The 22,350-nt window shown below is 41.2% G+C and overlaps 2 protein-coding genes across 3 annotated transcripts in view; both read right to left on the reverse strand.

Annotated features, from left to right (window-relative positions):
- The window catches only part of LOC148102407 (uncharacterized), a 179,692-nt gene that overhangs the window by 141,466 nt on the left and 15,876 nt on the right, over positions 1-22,350 (reverse strand). The gene's annotated exons all lie outside the window — the stretch shown is intronic.
- On the reverse strand, positions 6,784-22,310 carry LOC148102411 (B-cell receptor CD22-like). Its single transcript, XM_087842369.1, has 10 exons — positions 22,238-22,310; positions 14,141-14,494; positions 13,794-14,021; positions 13,165-13,515; positions 12,831-13,064; positions 12,437-12,697; positions 10,457-10,717; positions 7,646-7,736; positions 7,478-7,535; positions 6,784-7,352 (listed from the first exon to the last, which is right to left on the reverse strand). Exons 1-10 carry the CDS (start codon positions 22,308-22,310, stop codon positions 7,332-7,334), a joined length of 1,932 nt encoding a protein of 643 aa, XP_087698495.1. The 3' UTR covers positions 6,784-7,331.

Here is a 22,350-nt window from a genome sequence, read left to right on the forward strand (position 1 = left end):
TTTGTCCTTCTTTAAGAAATTTGTATTGAAATAAAAACAAGTGCAAGGGCTTTTATTTTGTCCTGATGAAACCCACTTTACTATACTTGACATAATTCTTTTTGATTTACACAGATATGCAGATATACTACATGTGTAACATTCATGTCATTGTTTAAATGTTTAATAATAAAGTACATGAATAACTTGAGCTTATTATATATCATAGTAAAGTATATTTCCTATTAACTAGGCAGGTCATTCTCTTTCTCTTGACAACGCTGTCTTTAAATAAAAATATATAATTCTCTATATTCCTATCTATTCCAAACAACGGTAGTAAGTAACAAAGTTTCAAATTTGTCTTTCACTTTGACTCTTAATTTAATAATAATAAAATAATGAACAAGAGGTCAGAGGTCAAATGTGGCATGATACCTTAAATCTTTCTATGACACTTTCTGTATGTAAACCAGAGATGGGCAATAACGCATAATCCGATTACTTTTTTCAAGTAACGAGTAAAATAAGGGATTACTATTGCAAAAAAGGTAATTAGATTACTGTTACTTTCCCGTTAGCACGCTGTGTTACTGCGTTACTACGTTACTAAACCGTGATTTCGTTTGCGAGAGTGTCTCGTGACAATGATGTAAGCGTCGTTCGTGGCAACAGCTGTGTGCAGATCAAAAATGGATAATATAACGAGTGCGGGAGAGAGAACGACTGTGCAGCGTTTAAAGCGTGGAAGTACTGACCTTACTTCGAGTTTGATTCCATAAAAAGTGACAAAAACATTAGTGTCCGCTGTACGCTGCATGGGAAGAAAACTTCTTGTTACAGCGAAAAACCCCCTAAACTACCGAGCAAGCACCGAGTACGCTGCCACGGGAATGCGAAATTCACAGAGAAACTCCAAGATTCTTCCACTGACATGTGGCACACCTGCACCAGGGCAAACCTCTGCCTGCCTAACTCCTGCTAAGCAGGGGAATATAGAGCAACAGGACCACTGAGTCTTTGATTTGATTTGATTTTTTTTCTGCTGTGTTTTACTTGCATCTATTTGAAAGAGTGAGTGTAAACACAAAAAACTATTTAATTTTATGTGCTGGAATGTGCAGAAAACAGGTTTAAATGTTAAACTAATTTCTTCCAGTCAGACAATGTTGCATATGATTTAATTTTTGTTTGATGCAATCAGATTGCCATGGTCACCTGCAGTTTGCATGTAGGATGCCAACTACTCACCAAGTGGTGGACAAAGTTTGGTTTGGTTTAGTTTGGCTTTCATCTTTACTTTTGCGCCCTCCTGTGTCTCATGGTCTAATCAGCCCCTTGTGCATTTATAATCCCTCCTTTCCCTCTGCTTTGCCTCACAAACAGCATGCACACCTGACTTGACTGCCAGATCAAATAAATAAGGTCAGTATAAAAAGAAAAGGAGCAGAGAGAAGAAAACATTTAAAGTCCCCCCATCAAGCAAAGATTTATCAGTAAAACCTGGCTTTTGGCAGCGTTTGGGAAAACAATTCATCCAAAATTAAATCAAAGTATTAAGCATGCAAGCAAGCAATTTATTTATATAGCACTTTCAGAAAAACACAGCTGAACACAAAGTGCTGTACACTTGGCATGCCAAAAATGATACATGAATAAGTAAAAAAAAAAAAAAAGATTTACCCAAAAAAAATAAATAAGAATAAATAATAATAAAATGAGAACAAATAGCGCAAAATAAAAATGTATAAAATTATAATTAGAATTAAAAACAATAAAATCTGTGTCATACAGAGTCATATGCCAAGGATTAGAAATTTTCTAACAATCTCATAAAGAATAGTGTCATTTATAGTACCTCTACTCTCTGCGTTTATGTGGTCATTTATATGGCGTGTCATACAAAACCTAAACTGTTTTAGGTTTTCTAGCATCACTTCTGATGCTTTCAATCATTGTTTCCACACAAATTTTGCTTAAATGAATGCATGTGTGCGTCACACTCCTGGTGTTAATGCACAAAACAAGCAGTTCCAGTACTTGCAGATGTTGACTTGTAATACACAACACCCCCAATGGGTTAAATAAAGAAGCATAAGCAGATATTTACTTGATAAACTGTCTCAGCCATGAACAGAGCTCAACAAATGTTGTGTTTGTGAACACTAGAAACATCGTGCACTCTATATATGAAGACGTAGATTCTCTTTTTCACATGTTAGCATGTTGTTTGGCCCACAGCTGTGGCTTACATTACCGCAGCTGTGATAAAATGATCAGGAGTAGTTCTATGTGCACATTAAGCATCTCCTGTAAGTTTCCTTGTACTTCCTTGCAGGTCTATGTGGGAGGAGGCAAATATGTTCACCTTTGTGTTTACGAGAAACTCCCGGCTTATGGAGGAACGCTCAAGCTGACCAGGCTGCAGCATCCCAACAGTCAACATGACAATATTGAGTCATATTGAGAATTTCAATCACAGAACCTGTAAAGTGGGGTTAGGCGAGATGTGCTTACGTGTTGGTGCCATACTCTACGCTGTTCTAGCAGCTCTAACATTGATTAATGCATTTGATAGCATTTAGGCCAAGTTAAACTGAAAAAGATTAAAAGAATGGCTGCACAGTGAAAGGACGGGCGGGCATGTCCCAGTAGCTGTCACATCACGTGAAAACTATGGATTGATCGATACTGAAAATGCAGGGTCTGTCAACAGAACACAAAGCAAACATGAAGTGCTCCCTATGTCACTACCTGATGACGTGCTTGCCTGTGTTAGTCACAGCTGCTTCCTGCACTGCACAACTTGAAATTTCCCAAATGTGCTTGACTGCAGTGATAAACTACTCGTTCTGTGAAGCACTTTGGCATACCTGTGGTTTTTTAAATGTGCTATATAAATAAAATTGTATTGTATTGTATTGTACAGATAACAGACCATCGAAGCAAAATTCAAATGTCTGGCACAGCAGACAGTAAACAATTTGTCTCTAGAAGCAGATCACGATCGAGTTTGTTCGGACACAGTAAACGTATTAAACCACCTGAAAACACACAACATCCTGCAATCTAATGAATGCATGAAGGGCAAGAGCAACAATGCAGTGACTGCTAATGTGAATCGTCTCTGAACTCAGATGTCCATAAAAGGTACTGTTACTTCAGTGCAAAGCAAAAGCCTCAAATATAATAACAACACTGTTATCTCAAATAGCATGCCACTCAAAATTAGAGATGTACATATAGGCCCTTGGGGGTGGGTACTTTGTTTCTCTCCCCCTTAAGTTCAGTAGGTATAACGAAATTGTATTAAATAAATAAAGTTTTTGGAAATTTGAATTTCAATTACAGCTCACACCCTGTATTTTCACTTCCCGGCAGACTCAAGAGTATTTTGTCATACGCTCTGTTTTGTTTTGTTTTTTTCAAGTTACTCATTACTTTCAAAGTGACTAGTTACTAGGGAAAGTAACTTTGGTTTTACTCAGACTTCTTCTACTAATGTGTTGCTTCCCTAACTGGATACCAGCAAGGATGCCAGTCTTCTAGCTTGCTTAAATGGTAGCACTATCCTGCCACAAGTGCACTGTGCCACCTAATGGCCTGAACCTAAAATGCCAGTGTAGTAGTGTGAGTGCAATTTAATAATGAAATGAATGAAACTAAATTTGAAATTAACAATGTTTTTTTAATGTGTCACTTTTTAATCTGTCTGTTTTAATCTGTTTCTATTGTTTCAAACCTCTATAAATGCAAACACATCATTTTGGAGTTGATGCAGCAGTGTTATAAATCTAATCATTGTACGTAATATCACTAGGAAGAAGCAGTGGATGACAAAACACGACATACAGTGTGTTGAAACTTTTGAAAAGTATATTTATTTTTGCCATTGAAATTGGTAGAAAGTTTACTTTTAGCAGTGCCAACATTAAACTGTGCCTCAGACCATTTAGGAGCTGTAGGTATCAAAATAGTGCAAAAATGGTTCAACGTGAACACAGTGAGGTTTGTCCATTCTGTGTAAACTCTAAGCTGAACTGCACCAACTGCAGACCTCATGTTCAGTAATGATGGGCAAACTTAAAAGTATTTTAAACCTCATAAATAGTCTAGATTTAACCAAAATAATAATTCATCCAGTCAGGCCAAGTAGATAAATAAAATATGATGGTAGATTAAGTGCTTCAGTGGTCTAAGATTCTAGCCTACGTCACAGCGTCACGTGCGCTTTTTACGCCCAACATGGAAACTGCAGTCGTGGTGCTTTCGGTTGTACTCGGAACTCGGACATTCTGCCTTCTGAGTAGGAAGATGTAGGTAACTCCAGACTGCAGATGAGCTGCATATGTGTTTAGTAGTAATTTGTTTTTGTAGAGGGCTAGCAAAACAACCGTGTTCGAGGGCATCGCCGTATTGGAATCCCGACTTCTCTGACGAGGCTAACCAGAACGCCGTTTACTTGAGTGTGACATCATTCCCAGGTCCGTCTTCCGATTTCGAACGCAACACACAAAGTAACGAATAAGGACCCTATCTAAATCCCAGTAATGATAAACGCAGGGCTGGACTGGGACAAAAAATCGGCCCGGGCATTTTGACTGGTGACCGGCCCACCATGGTATTATAGGAAAAACCATAAATCCTTTGAATGAAAACAAACGCTGTTGTCACAGTGATGGACACTGTCTTGCTGGTACATATGTATCAGTCTAATAAACTTAAACCTACACCATCCTCCCTATTCTGGTATTATGAACAGTACCCGAAAGTAGACTGCTTGGTCGAGTTAACCTCCTGAACTATCTACAACACATGGTGAAAACCTGAAATTAAGACAGAGAAGACTAGAGGTGAGACATGATCATTACTGATTACTGATGACAGATTTAGATATATTTTCATAAACCATTCATTTGCCACATCAATAAACAGCATGGCAGGGCAAAATATTTTTTCTAACATGGCAACCTTTAAAAAGTGAAAGGAGACAGAAAGACAGGTGAGAAAGAATAAAACTTAATTGACTTTTTGATGGCATTTTACACACAGTACTGGTACAGAATCTGGAAAATGTGGGAAAAATACTGGCATCATATACAGTACTTAGCTAGTACTGAAGAAATTATGATGGGACCCTAAAAAAATTACTATGTACAATAATGGATTTTTATACATTTTACACCAGATGAAAACGTTTGTTGTAAGATTCAGATAATTATTTGTTAAAAGTGAGAAATTTTAAATGAGAATAAGAAAGTATTTCTTTGTGCCCCCCTCTCCCTCTTAATGCCCTACCTGCCCCCCAGGCAAAACTTTGCTAGACCCGCCCCTGCACAGTTACCAGCTGTCAGCTACCTAAAAAAGGATCCTGGTGTTATTTCTCAGAAACAGTTCATAACTTCCCTTCAACTCATCCATGTCACCTAAAAGGTAAATCTGTTTCTCCATCACCTGTTCAGCTCTGATGATTCAGTAAGGACATCTCCTGGTTTCATCTTCATGTTTCCCTCTCACCAGATAACCAAACCGATATCATGACCAGCAGCTTTTACAGATTTTTTCCATTATCCTTGTAGTCTTTATTGTCCTGCAAGGTAGTAGTTTCTTAAGCATGGTAGAGCCATCCCTCCTCTTTCTTATCCTTGCTGCAGAGCACTGAAATGATTCTAGGTTTCATAACCTGCCAGATGAATTAGGAAATCTATTTGTCCCACTCTCTAAACTCATTATCACTTACTTCTACCGACAGTGTTCAAAAATATATAAAAGATGAGGGAGGATATTCATCTTCATTTTAAAATGGTATAAGGTTCCGTCTTTGAGAGTTTAAGTTTAAATAATCAGCAATTATATCAGATATAATGTCAGGCACATACCACACTGTGCCCGTGCACATTGTGCAAAAATATCATTTTGCACAATTATAAGTGAGGGTGGAAGATGATCGTAACAGATGGCAGAGAGAGGGGAATCTTTCCCTGACATTTGCATGCTTTTTCCAAACAAACATGATCGACATAAACTTGTGCAGCTAGTCGCTGTGAATGGCAGGTGTGGCCATTCATTCCTTTGAGGCACTGCCTCGCTTTTTCTGTCATTTCCACATAAATTCTGTTTACTATTAAAAGTCCCTGTTATTGATGTGAGTTAACGTGAGTCTTAAAGTGTCTGACCTGAACCACAATGTTAGAAAGTTGTGTCCAAAAGAGGAAAGTAAAAATTGTTTTAAAAGTACTCAGTCAGTGAAAATAGCTGACAGTGATATGACCCGTACCACATACAGGAGAAGACCCACAACATTGTCAAACTCATTTCTTTTTAACAAAATAAGCCAGAGATGTTTCAGTGTGAGAATAAAACCTGAAGTCTTTCCAATTCTGTATTTATGTTTACAACCTTACATGCAAATTCTTACATACAAAGCAACATTTTTACATTTAATTTTAAATCCTTAACGAGGACATCATAAAAATGCAAAGGCGTAATTTACAGTGGTTCCCAGCATTAAGCACCACTTAATGATCAAAATAACAGAGAAGGTAGAAAAACAAACGTCTTTTTGGTTCATCAGGCTGAGAGTGAGAATGACTTTAAGGGATTTCACAGTAGTTATGTACAAGAATTACAGATCCTTCCATCATCATTTTTTTCTAAAATGTATCTTGAATAAAAACACTTTTGATAACAAAACAAATACATGTTAACTTGTTTTGACTAAATATGATGATGTGGGAACTTTCAGGCTAAATATCTTTAGCCTGAGTTTCAGGTGTGTCAAACATATCGCTCACTCTACCCACTGTCTGCCACACTGCACCGAAGTAAGAAACCGATAAAGCATTAAAGGATGAACTGCTGAAATAAATAACAGAAGATTGACATTATTTTTTGTATAAATGATACCATTAAACAAAAGCATCTCTGTGTCTTTCATAGTGGGCACAAAAACATTTCTGTAAATTAATAGAAATTGTTGATCATTTTGATTATGGAGCAAAGCACAGAAAAAGAACTCCCACTACTGTCTCTGTATTTTATTTTTTATATTTATTTAGAGTATAAGCTCAGTAGATTTCTTTGTAATGACATTAGATTGGCTGAATGTGGAAAAACACCACAGGCTGCTCAGCGCAGGTTTTATACATGAAGAAGAAGAAATTTAAAATTGTGGCAGTCTTTGTTTTATTAAGCAAACATTTTAGTTTTAATGATCTAACACACAAAAGGGCTGTTTGTGACACTTGAACTGAACACCTGCTGTAACCTGACTGCACTTTACACCAGCTGTTCCTGCTCCTCCTTGTCATCTGTCTGTGCTGCAGTCAGAGCCTTTGAGGATTCATCAGGATTCAGTCAGGATGAGAGTATACCTAATGAAGAGAGATGAAACGCTCAGACTGAAACAGCTTCACTCATAAAACATGTGCATGTATTTCATAATAAGTCATTTGCTGAGTGTCACTTGCTCCAACTCCAATAATATAAATAAACAAACCTCAGTCATCTCTACAGGTTCATTTGGTTCAGTTTTTAAGATGATGCGCTTCTTCCTCCTGGATATAATAAAAAAACAACTTTAGTATAAATGTTATGAACTTTCAACTTTCGAAGTAAGGGTCTAATGGGAAAATAAAAGAGGGGTAAAGTGTTTGTATTGTTTTACCTCGTCAACAGACTCAAGACAAGCAGAGGAATCAGGATCAGGACCACCAGAGTCAGCCTGATGATATTCATGATTATTATTTCGGATTTCCCTAAAACAGAGACAAATACATGGCAGAGATTTTTCAGCAGTAAGATTAGATTGTTTTCAGAAGACCCTTATGAAGAGAACATCGAGTGAACAGTTTACCCTGCCCGGGATAGGGTTACCGAGGCCCCGCCCTGGAGCCAGGTCCGGGGAGGGTGCCCGAGGGCGAGCGTCTGGTGGCCGGCCGGGCCCCATGGACTAAGGCCCGGCCGGGCACAGCCCGAAGAGGAGACATGGGCCCATCCTCCCGCAGGCCCACCACCCGCAGGAGGCGCCATAGGGGTCGGGTGCATTGTGTGCCGGGTGGCGGCCAGGAGCGAAGGAAGGTGCTCTGACTTCCAGCACCCCCCCCCCGGGTGGTGTGGGAGGAGTTCGGAGATGCCAGGGAAAAAGACTTTCGGACTGCCTCGAAGAGATTCTGGCAAACCGTCAGGCGTCTCAGGAGGGGAAAGCGGTGCTCTACCTGCACTGTGTATAGCGCTGGTGGAGTACTGCTGACGTCGACTGAGAAAATTGTCAGGCGGTGGAAGGAATACTTCGAGGACCTCCTTAATCCCACTGACGCGTCTTCCGAGGAGGAAGCAGAGTCTGGGGATGAGGGGAATGACCCGCCAATTACCGGGGGCGAGGTCACTGAGGCAGTTAAACAACTCCATGGTGGCAGAGCCCCTGGTGTTGATGAGGTCCGCCCCGAGTTCCTGAAGGCTCTGGACGTTGTAGGGCTGTCCTGGTTGACACGCCTCTACAATGTTGCGTGGAGATCAGGGGCAGTACCTGTGGACTGGCAGACCGGGGTGGTGGTCCCCATCTTTAAGGAGGGAGACGGGAGGGTGTGTTCCAACTACAGGGGAATCACACACCTCAGCCTCCCTGGGAAAGTCTATGCCAGGGTGCTGGAAAGGAGAGTTCGTCCGCTAGTCGAATCTCGGATACAGGAGGAACAATGCGGTTTTCGTCCTGGTCGCGGAACACTGGACCAGCTCTTCATCCTCTCGAGGATACTTGAGGGTGCATGGGAGTTTGCCCAACCAGTCTACATGTGTTTTGTGGACTTGGAGAAGGCATTCGACCGTGTCCCTCGGGATGTCCTGTGGGAGGTGTGCCGGGAGTATGGGGTGCCTGGCCCATTGCTACGGGCCATTCGATCCCTATACAACCATTGCAAGAGCTTGGTTTGCATTGCCGGCAATAAGTCGGACTCTGGGTTCCGCCTGGGCTGCCCTTTGTCACCAGTTCTGTTCATAATTTTTATGGACAGGATTTCTAGGTGCAGCCAAGTGGTGGAGGGCTTTCACCTTGGTGGCCTCAGAATCTCATCTCTGATTTTTGCGGATGATGTGGTTCTGTTGGCTTCATCGGGTGAGGGCCTCCAGCTCGCACTGGAATGGTTCGCAGCCAAGGGTGAAGCAGCGGGAATGAGGATCAGCACCTCCAAATCTGAGGACATGGTTCTCAGCTGGAAAAGGGTGGAGTGCCCACTCTGGGTCGGGGATGAGTTCCTGCCCCAAGTGGAGGAGTTCAAGTATCTCGGGGTCTTGTTCGCGAGTGATGGGAGAAGGGAGCCGGAGATCAACAGACGGATTGGGGCTGCAGCTGCAGTAATGCAGACGCTGCACCAGTCCGTCGTGGTGAAGAGGGAGCTGAGTGTAAAAGCGAAGCTCTCAATTTACCGGTCGATCTACGTCCCTACCCTCACCTATGGCCACGAGCTGTGGGTAGTGACCGAAAGAACGAGATCGCGGATACAAGCGGCAGAAATGAGCTTCCTCCGAAGGGTGGCTGGCCTCTCCCTTAGAGGTAGGGTGAGAAGTTCGGCCATCCGGGAGGGGCTCAGAGTAGAGCCGCTGCTGCTCCACATCGAAAGGAGCCAGCTGAGGTGGTTCGGGCATCTGACAAGGATGCCCCCTGGGCGCCTCCTGGGTGAGGTGTTCCGGGCATGTCCCACCGGGAGGAGGCCCCGGGGCAGACCCAGGACACGCTGGAGAGATTATATCTCTCGGCTGGCCTGGGAACGCCTTGGTGTTCACCTGGATAAGCTGGAGGAGGTGGCTGGGGAGAGGGAGGTCTGGGCCTCTCTGCTTAGGCTGATACCCCCGCGACCCGGCCTCGGATGAAGCGGATGAAGATGGATGGATGTTTGCCAGGTGATGCTATTAGTTATTTATTGTCATAATTCACTCATACAAACGTTTTTCCTGTAAAATGAATGAATAAATAAGTATTTTAAATATTGTATACAGTATAACAATTATATTAATATACTAGAAGATGCATTTTCTGAAGAAACAGCAGTGTGAATGCTGATAACTGATATTTTGAGCTGAAATGAAATAATTGCTGAATGTTAAGAGAAAAATAAAGAATTTTTCACTTGAAAACAAAAGTGCAGAACGGTTGAAAACTGAAGTTCACACAGAAGTTGAAAAATAGCCGAAAATGTTTAAAATGTGTATTAGAAAAACCTGAGTAATGACGAAAAGAAAATTTAGAGTCAGAAAACATCTGAATAAATATTAAAAGTTCATATTCTGCATCTGAGCTTTGGAAGACACGCTGTCTGAAAGAAAACAACGATGGTTTTGTTTTGAGGTAAAAACAATGGCTGTAGATCAAACACTGTTGTTTTCTTTCTTCGATGCTTAATCAGCATCCAAACTAATTACTGTATAAATGTGTGTACTGTATTTACTTTACATTTGTTATTTTAAAGAGTGTAAAATTTACTTGTGACAACAGTCAGCTGTAAGGTGGAGTTATGAGTCCCTCTGTTGTTGTGGGCCACACAGTAATAACTCCCACTGTGCTCAGGCCTGATGTTGCTGATGGTGAAGTTGTGTCCTGATGTTTTAGGTGAGTCTTCATCCTCCTTGTACCAGGTGTAACTAGCTGCTGGGTTAGCATCACTGCTACAGGTCAGAGTGACTGAACTGCCCTCCACTATCTCAGCAGAGGGACTCACTGACACAGAGGGAAGCTTTGGAGCATCTGGAGGAGGAAACATACAATATATAGTTAGAACCAAATTTTCAAATATTAATAGCTTATATTCTAAAAGGAAAACATTGTAAACTTCCCAAAAATGAAACAAATCAGCTTTATTGAGGAGTAAAGGAGTAAGAGAAGTGAACTCACACACTGTTAGAATGGAAAAGCTCTTATCCTTTCACAGCACAGTTAAAACTGTCTGCAGGTTTTTCTTCAGCCAAAAACTTGTTTGATTTCAATATTAGAGGAAACTCAATGAAACCGCTTTGCTTTGAAGAATTGCTTTGTGTATAATGAGAAGCTGCAGTTGATGTTCTCAGTTGGATAAAGTAGTCTGTTATTTAAAGAAATGTCACAAATATTTGTATGAACACACTTTTGAAAATGGAAATGATCGGATCAAACTTTATATCACTATTTACTGAGATTTTGATGTATACATTTGTAACGGTTCTTACATGTGTTCACATATCTTAGATTATAAAACACATCCTGCCATTTGTCCCCCAATTTTCAAAAGCATAAAGCTGACTAATTTCTGCATTAGGCTGGATGAAATACCCAGCAATCATACCCTACACACTTTTTTTATTAGTGATATGACCAACTAGAAATATTTCTGCCCTTGCTAGTCACCTTAAACACTAGTCTGTGGTCTTCTTATTGTATTAATATATAATGGCAGTTACGTGTTCAAAGATGAAGAGCCCACTGGCCAGTAACCTGGGCTGCACCCTTGACAGATGACTGAGCATCAAAAAAAGAGGGAAGGATGTAAAGGAGTGAGGGAAGGAACCAGGAAAGGAAGCAAATGACAGCCCACTGGCAAAGGCAGTCTCATTCGGCAGCAAGGAGTGGATGCTAACCTGGAAGAAACCAAGGTTACTTCTGTCTGTGCTGCTAAGATTAGCCAAACTCTGCAAACTAATATGCCACCCAATTTTGAATTCGGTGGGAGCAACATGTCTCAAATTAGTTGGAGCAGAGACATTTTTACCTTTTTGAGGGTCTGAATATCACAGGCAACCAATAATAATCTCAGTCAATGCACCTTATGCACACAGATTTCTCTAGATTCTCTCAATATTTGATGACATCATGTACTATAGCTGGTCAGATATCCAGAGTCTTAAAACATAAAATCTTTAATTTTACATCGTGGACGATAATTTTGTAAAATTTCCATAATTTGTAGTCACAGGTTTTTACAGATTGAAGAACCTTTGCCCGTCTTTACTTCTGAGAAACTCTCAGATTTTATTTTTATACCCAAACATGTTGCGAGACTGTTGCCAGTTAACTTGATGCAACATGTTCCTCCAGATGTTTTTAGTAACTCTTAGTTTTCCAGCCTTTTGTTGGCCCTATCCAAATTTTTGGACTTGTGTTACTGTCATCAAACTCAGAATGAACAAATATCTTTTTCTTTAAATTGTACATTTTCTCAGCTGATATGTTTTCTATGTTCTATTATGAATAGAAAACATATAAAATGTGTTTATGAGATTTTCTAATCATGTAATTCTGTTTTTTTTTCTGTTTGAATGCATAAAATAGTTCAGCTCACACACTCAACCATTGAAAATAATAAGAATAACAGCATTTCTAGAAACTGCAAACATGGTCTTCATGATATGTAACTCAAGTTTTTCCATATTCCTGCAGCAGTCTCACAACTCTTCAAAAAGTCTTTACAGCTTATAAATGTATTTTACTCACATTTCACATCAATAGTTCTGCTTTCAGATCTCTTTTGTCCCAGCTTATTATCAGCTGTACAGTAATACTTTCCAGAGTCAGAGGGCCGGATGGAGCTGAAAACATGTTGGTTTTGGTAACTGAGAGAGTTGATGACATCCTCCTTGTACCAGGTGTAACTAGCTGCTGGGTTAGCATCACTGCTACAGGTCAGAGTGACTGAACTGCCCTCCACTATCTCAGCAGAGGGACTCACTGACACAGAGGGAAGCTTTGGAGCATCTGGAGGAGAAATAAGGAGAATGACAACATGGTCATAACAACTAAATTTTACATGATTAACAGTTTGTTTTCTAAAACAAAAACATCATAACCTTCTGTTTGAGGAGTAAAGGAGTAAGAGAAGTGAACTCACACACTGTTGGAGAAGGGAATGTCTCATATCCTTTCACAGCACAGTGAAAACTGTCTACAGTATCAAATGTGTTCAGGTGTAAATATTGTTTTTCTGATGAAAGTTTGTGTCCATTCCTGTACCAGATGTAGGAAGATTGATCAGGTAGCTGACAGTTGTTGTGACATGTCAGCTCTGTCCAGTTAGAATAAGAGTTTACTGTTGATCTCCTCACATGTACCTGGAGCTGTGGATCTGGGAGCAAACAACAGATATTATATTAAAACAACTCAACATACAGACAGCTGAAAAGCTTATAAATGTTTAAAGTGACTTTCTGTGAAAATTATTTTACCTGTGACAGTCAAAGTGACTCCAGGTGATCCAGTATATTTCCCTCCTGGATCGTTTGCTATGAATCTGAACTTGTACTCAGCTGAGTCGCTCTCTCTCAGGTCTGAGATTCTCAGAGTGCAGTCGTTGTTTTCACACTGATACTGAACTCGACCTGAATACTCTGGATCTGTTTTCAGATCCACAGGTTCATTATCTTTGACTTCAGTAAACCAGAAGGTGTTTGTAACTCTTGTATTTCTTCCATTTATAGTCGATGGGTATCTGAAGGTGCAGCGTATTTCTGCTGTTGCTCCTTTGAAGGCACAGACCTGAGTAGAAGTGTAAGTCACATCCCAGACATCCTTCACCACTGTGAGACAGAGAGAGTTGGATATTAGTCAGAGTCACAACATCCGAGGACAGAAATGAAAACGATGTGATCAGGCCTCAGTATAAGCCCATGAGAAAGGTCTCCTCCCTCCAGTGACCTCAGTGTAGGATAACTATTTATGAGCTCCGACTACACAGGTTGTGTGATCAACAGCAAAATACAAGCCAGTAGTGTTACCCTTATGAAAACCTATAAAATCTACAGCTCATTTGCCACACGGCTCCACAACATGGCATTATGTTAAAGCATAAACTCACCCACTGAAGGAGAGCGGGAGTTCTCATATCCTCTGACAGCACAGGAAATCCTGTTTGTAGGATCCCAGTAGTTTAGATGAAGATTAGATGTTTGTCCTGTGATGATCTGTTCATTCTTGTACCAGATGTAGGAGAGATTATCAGGCAGAGGACAACTGCTCTCACACTTCAGATCTGCTGACTTAGAAACACCTCTGACAGCTGATCTGCTCACCTGCACCTGCAGATCTGCCCATTAGTAAATAAAGAACATTAAGCTCAGCTGACAACATACAGATAAAACACACAAACACACTCACAGCAAACACTTGGATTTAAAATAGTAAACGAGTGGACGAACATGTTACCTGTGACAGTCAAAGTGACTCCAGGTGATCCAGTATATTTCCATCCTGGATCGTTTGTTATGAATCTGAACTTGTACTCAGCTGAGTCGCTCTCTCTCAGGTCTGAGATTCTCAGAGTGCAGTCGTTGTTTTCACACTGATACTGAACTCGACCTGAATACTCTGGATCTGTTGTCAGATCCACAACTTCCTTATTACTCTCTTTTGTGAGCCAGAATGTCCTCACAACTATGTAAGGATTATGTGCTCTGGATGGGTATGTGTAGGTGCAGCGTATCTCCACTGTGGATCCTTTTACAGCACAGATTGGAGTAGAAGTGTAAGTCACTCCCCAGCCATCCTGACCCAGAACGACTGTAACACAGAGCACATCATAACAAAAAATAAAGTTAGATTAATGAAAATTAAACACTCATTTGGATTCGTATTTTTCTGTAGGCTAAATTTTCAGCTTCATGTCATGGAAAACAAAGTTTGCAGGTTTTTGTTTTCAGCTAAAGATTCATCTGATCTTCACATTAGAAGGCAGGAACTCAGTGAGAGCAGCTGCTTTGTAGACCGAGTGTAATGAGAACCTGCAGTTACTGTTGTCGTTTGGACAGATAAATAGACTCTCACCTAATGTTAGAATAAAACAAACTATAATGAAAAATGATTTGCTGATGATAAAGGTAAATGTGTAGAAGTTACAGGCTGCCAGAGATGTTTGCATTGCCCCACTGTTGCTCTGTGCACAAGGTAAGACCAGTTTTAAATTAATTAAAATGTGTTTTTCAGTCGTCGTATAAAACACTAACAGCGTGAACTCCTTTTTTTCCATGAGACACCGTTTTGAGACTCAACAACAGAGAGCAGTAAGGTTTTATTAAACAGTTGTTTTCTTTGTGTCAGAATATTTTAGCAGGTGATAGATGTCATCCTGAGCACAGATGAAGATCTAAAATAATGTTTCAGTGGCAAGGCTACCCTTGACCCCCAGGTTAACCCAGACAGAGAGGGAACCAGGAAACACTTGGCCAGCCCGAGTGTTTCTGGTGACACAGACAGTAGCGACAGAACAGCCAATCAGAAGTTTCATGTGTCCAGAGTGAAGGCAGCATGGGGATGGTTAGCAGTGATGATGTAAACAGGCAAGGACACGCGAGAGGTGTTGTGGAAGTTTTTGTTTAATAAAGCCTGCAGACAAATGGTGAGCGTAGCTAACATCCTTTAATCAAAAAAGAACAAAAACTCAAGCTTGGTGAGAGAAGCCATTCTCGCGCGGCAGACGATCAGCAGAGTCTCCCCTGAACCCAGAGCAGGCTGGGTTTAAATACTTCCTATAGGAACAAAAGGCAGTCACCAGTTGTTTTCATACATTTGGTCTTCCTCCAAAGAAAAGTTCACACTCCCTTGCTACCTCTCACAGTGAAGAAAGACAAAGGGCTCCACTACCTGTGGTGTCAGGCTTCCTGTGTGAGGCAGACATGCTAAAACAGTAACCTAAAAGCATTGCTAATAAACAATGTGAACAATACATAAATGAAAGAAATTCTAATACAGAGGAGAAGTGCGTGTAGCTCACAGTAACAAACAGATAAAAGTAGAAACCTTTGCTGGAATTATTGCTCATGTAGTTAAATGTATTTCAGTTTAAAAGAAACAAAAAACTAAAGCAAACGAAATTTTAATTTTAATTGTACAAAAATTAGTTACTGTTGTGTTGAAATTGCTTTATTATTGCTTTATTATTGTTATTTATTCAATTTTGTTTAATAATCGTTATTTTCTGACCTTGTGGACGATTTCAGTTTTAACCAATGGGATTTGTTGTCCTGCCTTTAGCTGTTTCCCGTCTGGTTACGCTGAAAAGGCTGCTTAAAGCTACAGCCACTACAGGTGTACCTCCAACACTAGAGGAATGTTGTTGCTGTTGAAGCTGGATAGCAGCTGAAGCCTGACATCTGTTCGGTCAGCTGCTAGATGTGGAAACCTGTTTTTTGTGAATACACGGTGCTTTTCACTGGTCAGGGTTTTTTTTTTTAATTGGAGAAAACAGAGTCCACAGAGAACTTTCACACAAGTAGAAGCACATAGATAGCGACACAGAGACATATTCTCATATGGGGACATCGCATGCATGCTTTTCTACGCCTGTGTAGTGAGGGAATAACTTCTATTTCAGAGATAAAATTTTGTTTTTAAACATTTCAGGTCCAAGTTATGAAAAGTAGCTAATAACGCATCCCAAGCAAGAGCTCAGGCCTCAGCAGCTTCAAAGTCAAATTCTAAATGACTCGTAAATTTTTACAGAGCAGCTTGAAGTGGTTGTAGTGTCACTATCACTTAGTGAATGGCAGCCATGACTTTATAATTTGATCTTTAATGTAGACAAAGAAAAAAGAAAAGAGGTGTGAGACTGAAAAGAGTGAGACTGATGTCAGCACAGCACTTGTCAGCATTAAAACAAAAAAGAGGAACAAGTAGTTCCCACCAATAAACGTTAGCCTTGTTCATCCTAAGAAAATTCACTTATAGACAGTGTTGGGGAGTAACGGAATACATGTACCGCCGTTACGTTTTTAAAATACAAAATATGAGTAACTGTATTCCGTTACAGTTACCGTTTAAAAAGGTGGTATTTAGAATACAGTTACTTTGTTGAAATAAATGGATTACACGGCGGTACTTCCCTGTTTCATATTGTGGCGGGTCAGGCCTGTTTGGGTTTTGTTTGACAGCTACGTTCTGTTGTTCCAGGTGGCAGCGTTACGGTTGCCATGGTTACAGGGTGACGCTCTCTCTCTGCGTGTTTCCTGGGTGAGAGAGGCCTTTTTGTTGTTGTTATGCTAAGCTAATAGGCAGAATGCTACCGTATAGCTCTAAAGAATGTAGCATCATAGGCAGTGTAGTCCGTGCTGCAGGGAGAATGGACTGCCATACCCGTTATGTGTCTGTGAGCGAGGGAGGGAGAAAAAGGAAAAGTACGAGCTGTCATCAAGCAAAAACGGGAGCTGGAAGCATGTAAATATAATAATAACCACTGCAGCCAAGAAGAGTGCCTGACGAGCCCAGTTGTAAGTAAGACTCGACTGTACACTGTGTTCGTGTTTTCCTCCAAAAACAATAAGTTCCGTTGCAGCAGCCTTTCAACGCCTCTCTCCGTCTCTCGCTAGCAAACTTGACCCAGACAACAAAGTAAAGCTAGTTTTCGGCTACGAGCCAGTGTTGCCAATTTAGCGACTTTGTCGCTATATTTAGCGAGTTTTCAGACCCCCTTAGCGACTTTTTTTCTAAAAAGCGACTAGCGACAAATCTGGCGACTTTTTCTGGTGTTATTGGAGACTTATTTATGACGTCTTTTTGACGTGAAAGCGTGTATCGCTCTTACTCTCAACAAGCAGCGGGTGCTGCCGTGGGCACCTCGCCCGTGCCAAAGCGCTCACGGGCGGAGGATAGTCCTCCCCCAACTGCTATCAGGGCAGGAGATGTTCACACCTGTGCATCCGAACTGCAAATGAATCGCGCATGAGCGAAGCCGCTGCTCCCGCACTGACTGTAACGCAGTCAGTTCTTCTTTTACTGTTATGCTGTTTTGTGGATCAGGTTTAAAACACACACACACACACAAAGTAACTCCACCAGAGTGCCTATTTCAGGTCACTTTTGCCGGTCCAAGCCCAGATAAAGGAGCAGGGTTGGAATTGTGACATTAAAAAACAATAATTGCTAAAATAAATTTAATTCGTAGTTCTAAATAAACTCTAAATGCATTTAGGACGTTTTTTACTCACTTTATGTCTCTTCCACGATGTTATTTATCTCTCCAACAACGTAGGTTACAATTATATTAGCATGACCAATTATGCAAATTAGGCGATGACGTCATTTAGCGACTTCTAGCGACTTTTAGGACAGCCAATAGCGATTTTTCTTACTGAGGAGTTGGCAACACTGCTACGAGCCCGACACAGAACCCACCGTATTAGCCAGAGGTCCCTTTACTAAGGTTCGGAGCCGCGAACCTTCAGTAACAGTAATAAATCACAGCAATAGTACATTCATGTAGTTGTAAACAGCATGATAATATATTAAGTAATCCAAAGTATTCAGAATACGTTACTCTCATTGAGTAACGTAACGGAATACGTTACAGAATACATTTTGGGACATGTATTCTGTAATCTGTAATGGAATACAGTTTAAAAGTAACCTTCCCAACACTGCTTATAGACAACAAATACTTGCTCCATGGGGCAGGGATAGCTCAGTAGGTAGAGTGGCTGCCCCATGATCGGGAGATCGGGGGTTCGAATCTTCTGAACGGCTACCCTGAGGTACCCCTGAGCAAGATACCGTTCCTACACACTGCTCCCTGGGTGCCTGCTTAGTGGCTGCCCACTGTTTCACTGAGTGAATGGGTCAAATGCAGAGGAGAAACAAGTAATTTCCCCACGGGGATCAATAAAGTATACATTATTATTGTTATTATGTCCTGAGGAAGAATAACCTTGACCAGAAGCTGCTTCTGCTGCCCCTCAGAGGAGAGCCTGCTCTCTTACTGCCTGGATGTTTGGTACTCAGGGGCCACGATCGAGAACAGGAAGTCTGCGCAGACGGTAATTAACACTGCCCAACAAATCATTGGCTGCCACCCCTGGACACCATAGCCAGATCCTCCTGTCTCAAAAAAGGGCCATCACAGGTGCCCCCTTGCACCCTGCTCACCACCTGTTTGACCCACTGCTTCTCAGTTCACCAGGTCCCACACCTCCAGACACAATAACAGCTTCTTCCCCTGGGCCATTCAGACTGTTAACAAACACTTTCCCCCTACACCCCACCCACTCACTTCACCAATCTAAGGCCACTCACATACAGACTCTATACTCAGGCCAAGTCCTTCTCCACTGCTTTCATGCACTTTGTTCTCCAATGTGAGTCTTTCTATTGTTTTTATACATTCCTCTAGTTTCTATATATTTCTCCTGTTTGTTATTTATTCCTGCTGTCTTACTATTTATATTTTATTCCTGCACAGTTGGTGTGGTGCAAACATAATTTTGTTGTACATGTACAGTGACAATAAAGGGCTATTCTATTCTATTCTATTCTATTAGACTTTTATAAATAAAGTAAAATCTGAAAATAAATGACTGTCTGCACTATATTTTTATCTCTTTTGGTTGCGTACCCTAGAATTACCCTAAATCATACAAGGAGTGCATACAGTAGGCCTACCTGTCACAGTGAGGAGAACAAATCCACCGACGGCTGTTATTACACTCATAGCTGCTCCTCTCATTGCTCTGTGTGAGCCGTTAAAATGTGTCTGCAAGTAGAAAACTGACAGTCCTTTCTGTAATGCAGAAGTCGACTTTCTTTCTCTTCTCAAGAGAATTTCCAAAATACAGAAGTGAATATTAAAAATAACACCCTCTCATCTTCCTCTTTATTTGCATACATAGTGCTGTGACAGCATGTCTGATATTATTTTCAGCTTCTTAGTCATTCAGGAGAGATTCCCTGTGCCCTAAACTCACATGAAGGTGATTTTGAGAAGTTTTTTTAGTCATTTTTGAACAAACAACATGATGCGATACAACTGTAGCGCAACTGTGTGAATGGACTCACAAAACTTGACAGAATTGGAGCTGAGCTCAAAATAAGGTTGGAGTTAGAAGATGTGTGTGGTCTGACCCATTAGTCAAGTTAGTATACTTTTTTTTTTTACTGTATATGAAAATACATAATTTATCAAAACACGTCATATACAGATCCAATATGTGATAAAAAAAAATATGACATTACATGTAAGTTTTAACATGTAAGCTCTGCAGTTTTCCAAGTGTCACTGAGCAGTCTTTCCCTTTAAATATAACCTCTCTTCTTCCACCCCTGTCCCATCTTTTGTTACATCTTTCTTCATCTCTGAGGGAAGTTAGTTCACACTGTGTGACAAACTGCACACAAACATTTTGCTTATGTTTGTTGAGCTGTTAGAAATGTTGAATTAAAATGTCACCCCCTTCACGTTTCCTCCTCTTCTGTAGTGCTAGCTAGATTCTGAAGTAGCGCAACCACAACTTATGGGCACCTGCCGGCCCACTTTAACTCCTAGTATAACTAGTATACTACTACACTATACTACTATAACTACTACTACTATAACTTGTATAAACAATACAAATGATACTGTAGAACCTAAAGTAATGAGCCTGTTTTAAAAATGTAGAAAGTATGTAGGGAGTAAAAGTAAAAAGTTGTCTGAAAAGAAATACTCAAGTACAAATGCAAATTGAAAGCAAAAAATTCCCCTTAAGTACAGAAACAAAGTATTTGTACTTAGTTATCGCTACGCTAACCCACCACTGTGCTTAGGTTAGTTTCAAGTGTTAATGGTTTTGAGGCAATTGTGTAAACCACTGGTTACATATTACAAGTATAAAACTTAATACATCGGTGGTCCCATAATGGTGATGATTTGTCGCCTTTATTTGCCATTTGTCTTTCAAAAACAAAAAAATAATGTTAATGAATATGTACCCGCCCTTTTCTCTTAGGCTTCTTTTTACATCAATATATCCCCATGAATGTAACTATGACTATGACCTTTCTTTTAAAGGTCAAACAAAATAAAATAGCTTCAAGTGGCAGTGTAAGTGCTGTTGCAGCTCTTGACCCTAAACATGCATCAGGATACAATCTGTAAGAAGTGCAAACAGTTAAAATAACAGAAAGAAAGAAAATAAATGAGAAAAAAGATCAAAGAAATGCATATATACATGCATACACCTATTGGGCTTTGGAGCGTGATGTCACGAGAGGGGGCGTGGCCAGGATGTTTTGTTGAGGCGCCATATTTCTGGGCCAAACAAAGCGCTGACGAAATAGGAGCGAAAGCACACGGATAACACCAACTATGGTTCGTGCTTGCTGTGTGGTTGGTGTGTGATCACACGACTGGCAAGGCAATAAGCTTGAAAATGGTTTATCTTTTCATTCTTTCCCCACCTGGAAGCAACATGAGGCAGCTCGTGTATCGATGTTACCAAACGAAGGCGTCTAGCCTGGATAGCAGCTGTGAGACGAGCTGATATCCAGTTCTCTTCCATCTCCAAATATCTGCTGGTGCTCCAGACATTTTCATTCTGGTAATTTCTAAATATGTTCAAATCACTCTTTATAGCCTATTAGTTTTATTTGTGATGCGCTCTGAGCTCATAGCAAATTAGAACAAACATCCTACTGAGTGATTTTGCAGAACTACGTTCTATTTATAGAGTTGTTAATTATTTGGCATCATTGCAGCAAACCAGCCTATGAAATGGATTAAACACATCGTGACTGAGTTCCAGCGCTACACAAGGGGCCTGCTTCAAACATACCACCTTGCCAATCAGATTACTTATTCCATGTGAGGGTGAAGAGGTGACCCTTCTGCAAAAGATGGTGAAGGTTTGCTGCGTTTTGGTGAACAGTGTGTAGTAAAACCAGGGAAAAATTAGACTACGGCAGCAGGACCGCCCAGCCCCACAGGACTCGGGGCAGCCCACCAGACCCCACCGCAGAGGAAACTGTACCCACCCTAACATTCAATCATCTCCCAGACTGCACAAGACAGTAGACACCCAGGTTAAGTTTATTCTCCACCTCTCCTATGACTCTCGCCCACCTGCAGAGTGGACTCCAGCAAGGATGGAACAAACTCCCTGTCAGTTGAAGAGCCCCCTAGTTAGGCCGATGCGCCAGAGGCCCCCTGCGCCAGGGCTGAGCCCCCGTGCACCCACCCGCCCACAACCTCGGCGACACACCAACAAGGACCTAAGCCCCCAAGGCCCAACCAGAGCCCATGCACGGAGGCGAAGCACCCCCGAACCCCAAGCCCCCACGCCTTCCCCCGGATCCACTCAGGGGCAGCCAGGCTACCAGTCCAGTAACCTATGTCCGCCAGCACAGGCCCTCCCCCAGCCCTGCTGCACGCAGCCACAAGGAGAACACCCTCTAAGAGCAACTAGAGCCACTAACCAGGTTATGACCACAACCCCTAGGTTAAGCACTCCAGGGATAACGTCCCTAGGGATTCTCCAGACACCCAAAGCCTGTAACACTGCTGACCCTCCACAGCAGCACCATCTATGGTGACGTCAGTGTGGTGATTTCTGCCAGCCTTCCTGAAATCAATCACCATCTCTTTTGTTTTGTTCACTTTGACGGTGAGAATGTGAGAT

The sequence above is a fragment of the Neolamprologus brichardi genome, chromosome 6 (genome assembly GCF_056152115.1).
Source record: "Neolamprologus brichardi isolate AB-2024 chromosome 6, ASM5615211v1, whole genome shotgun sequence".
Taxonomy (NCBI): Eukaryota; Metazoa; Chordata; class Actinopteri; order Cichliformes; family Cichlidae; genus Neolamprologus; species Neolamprologus brichardi.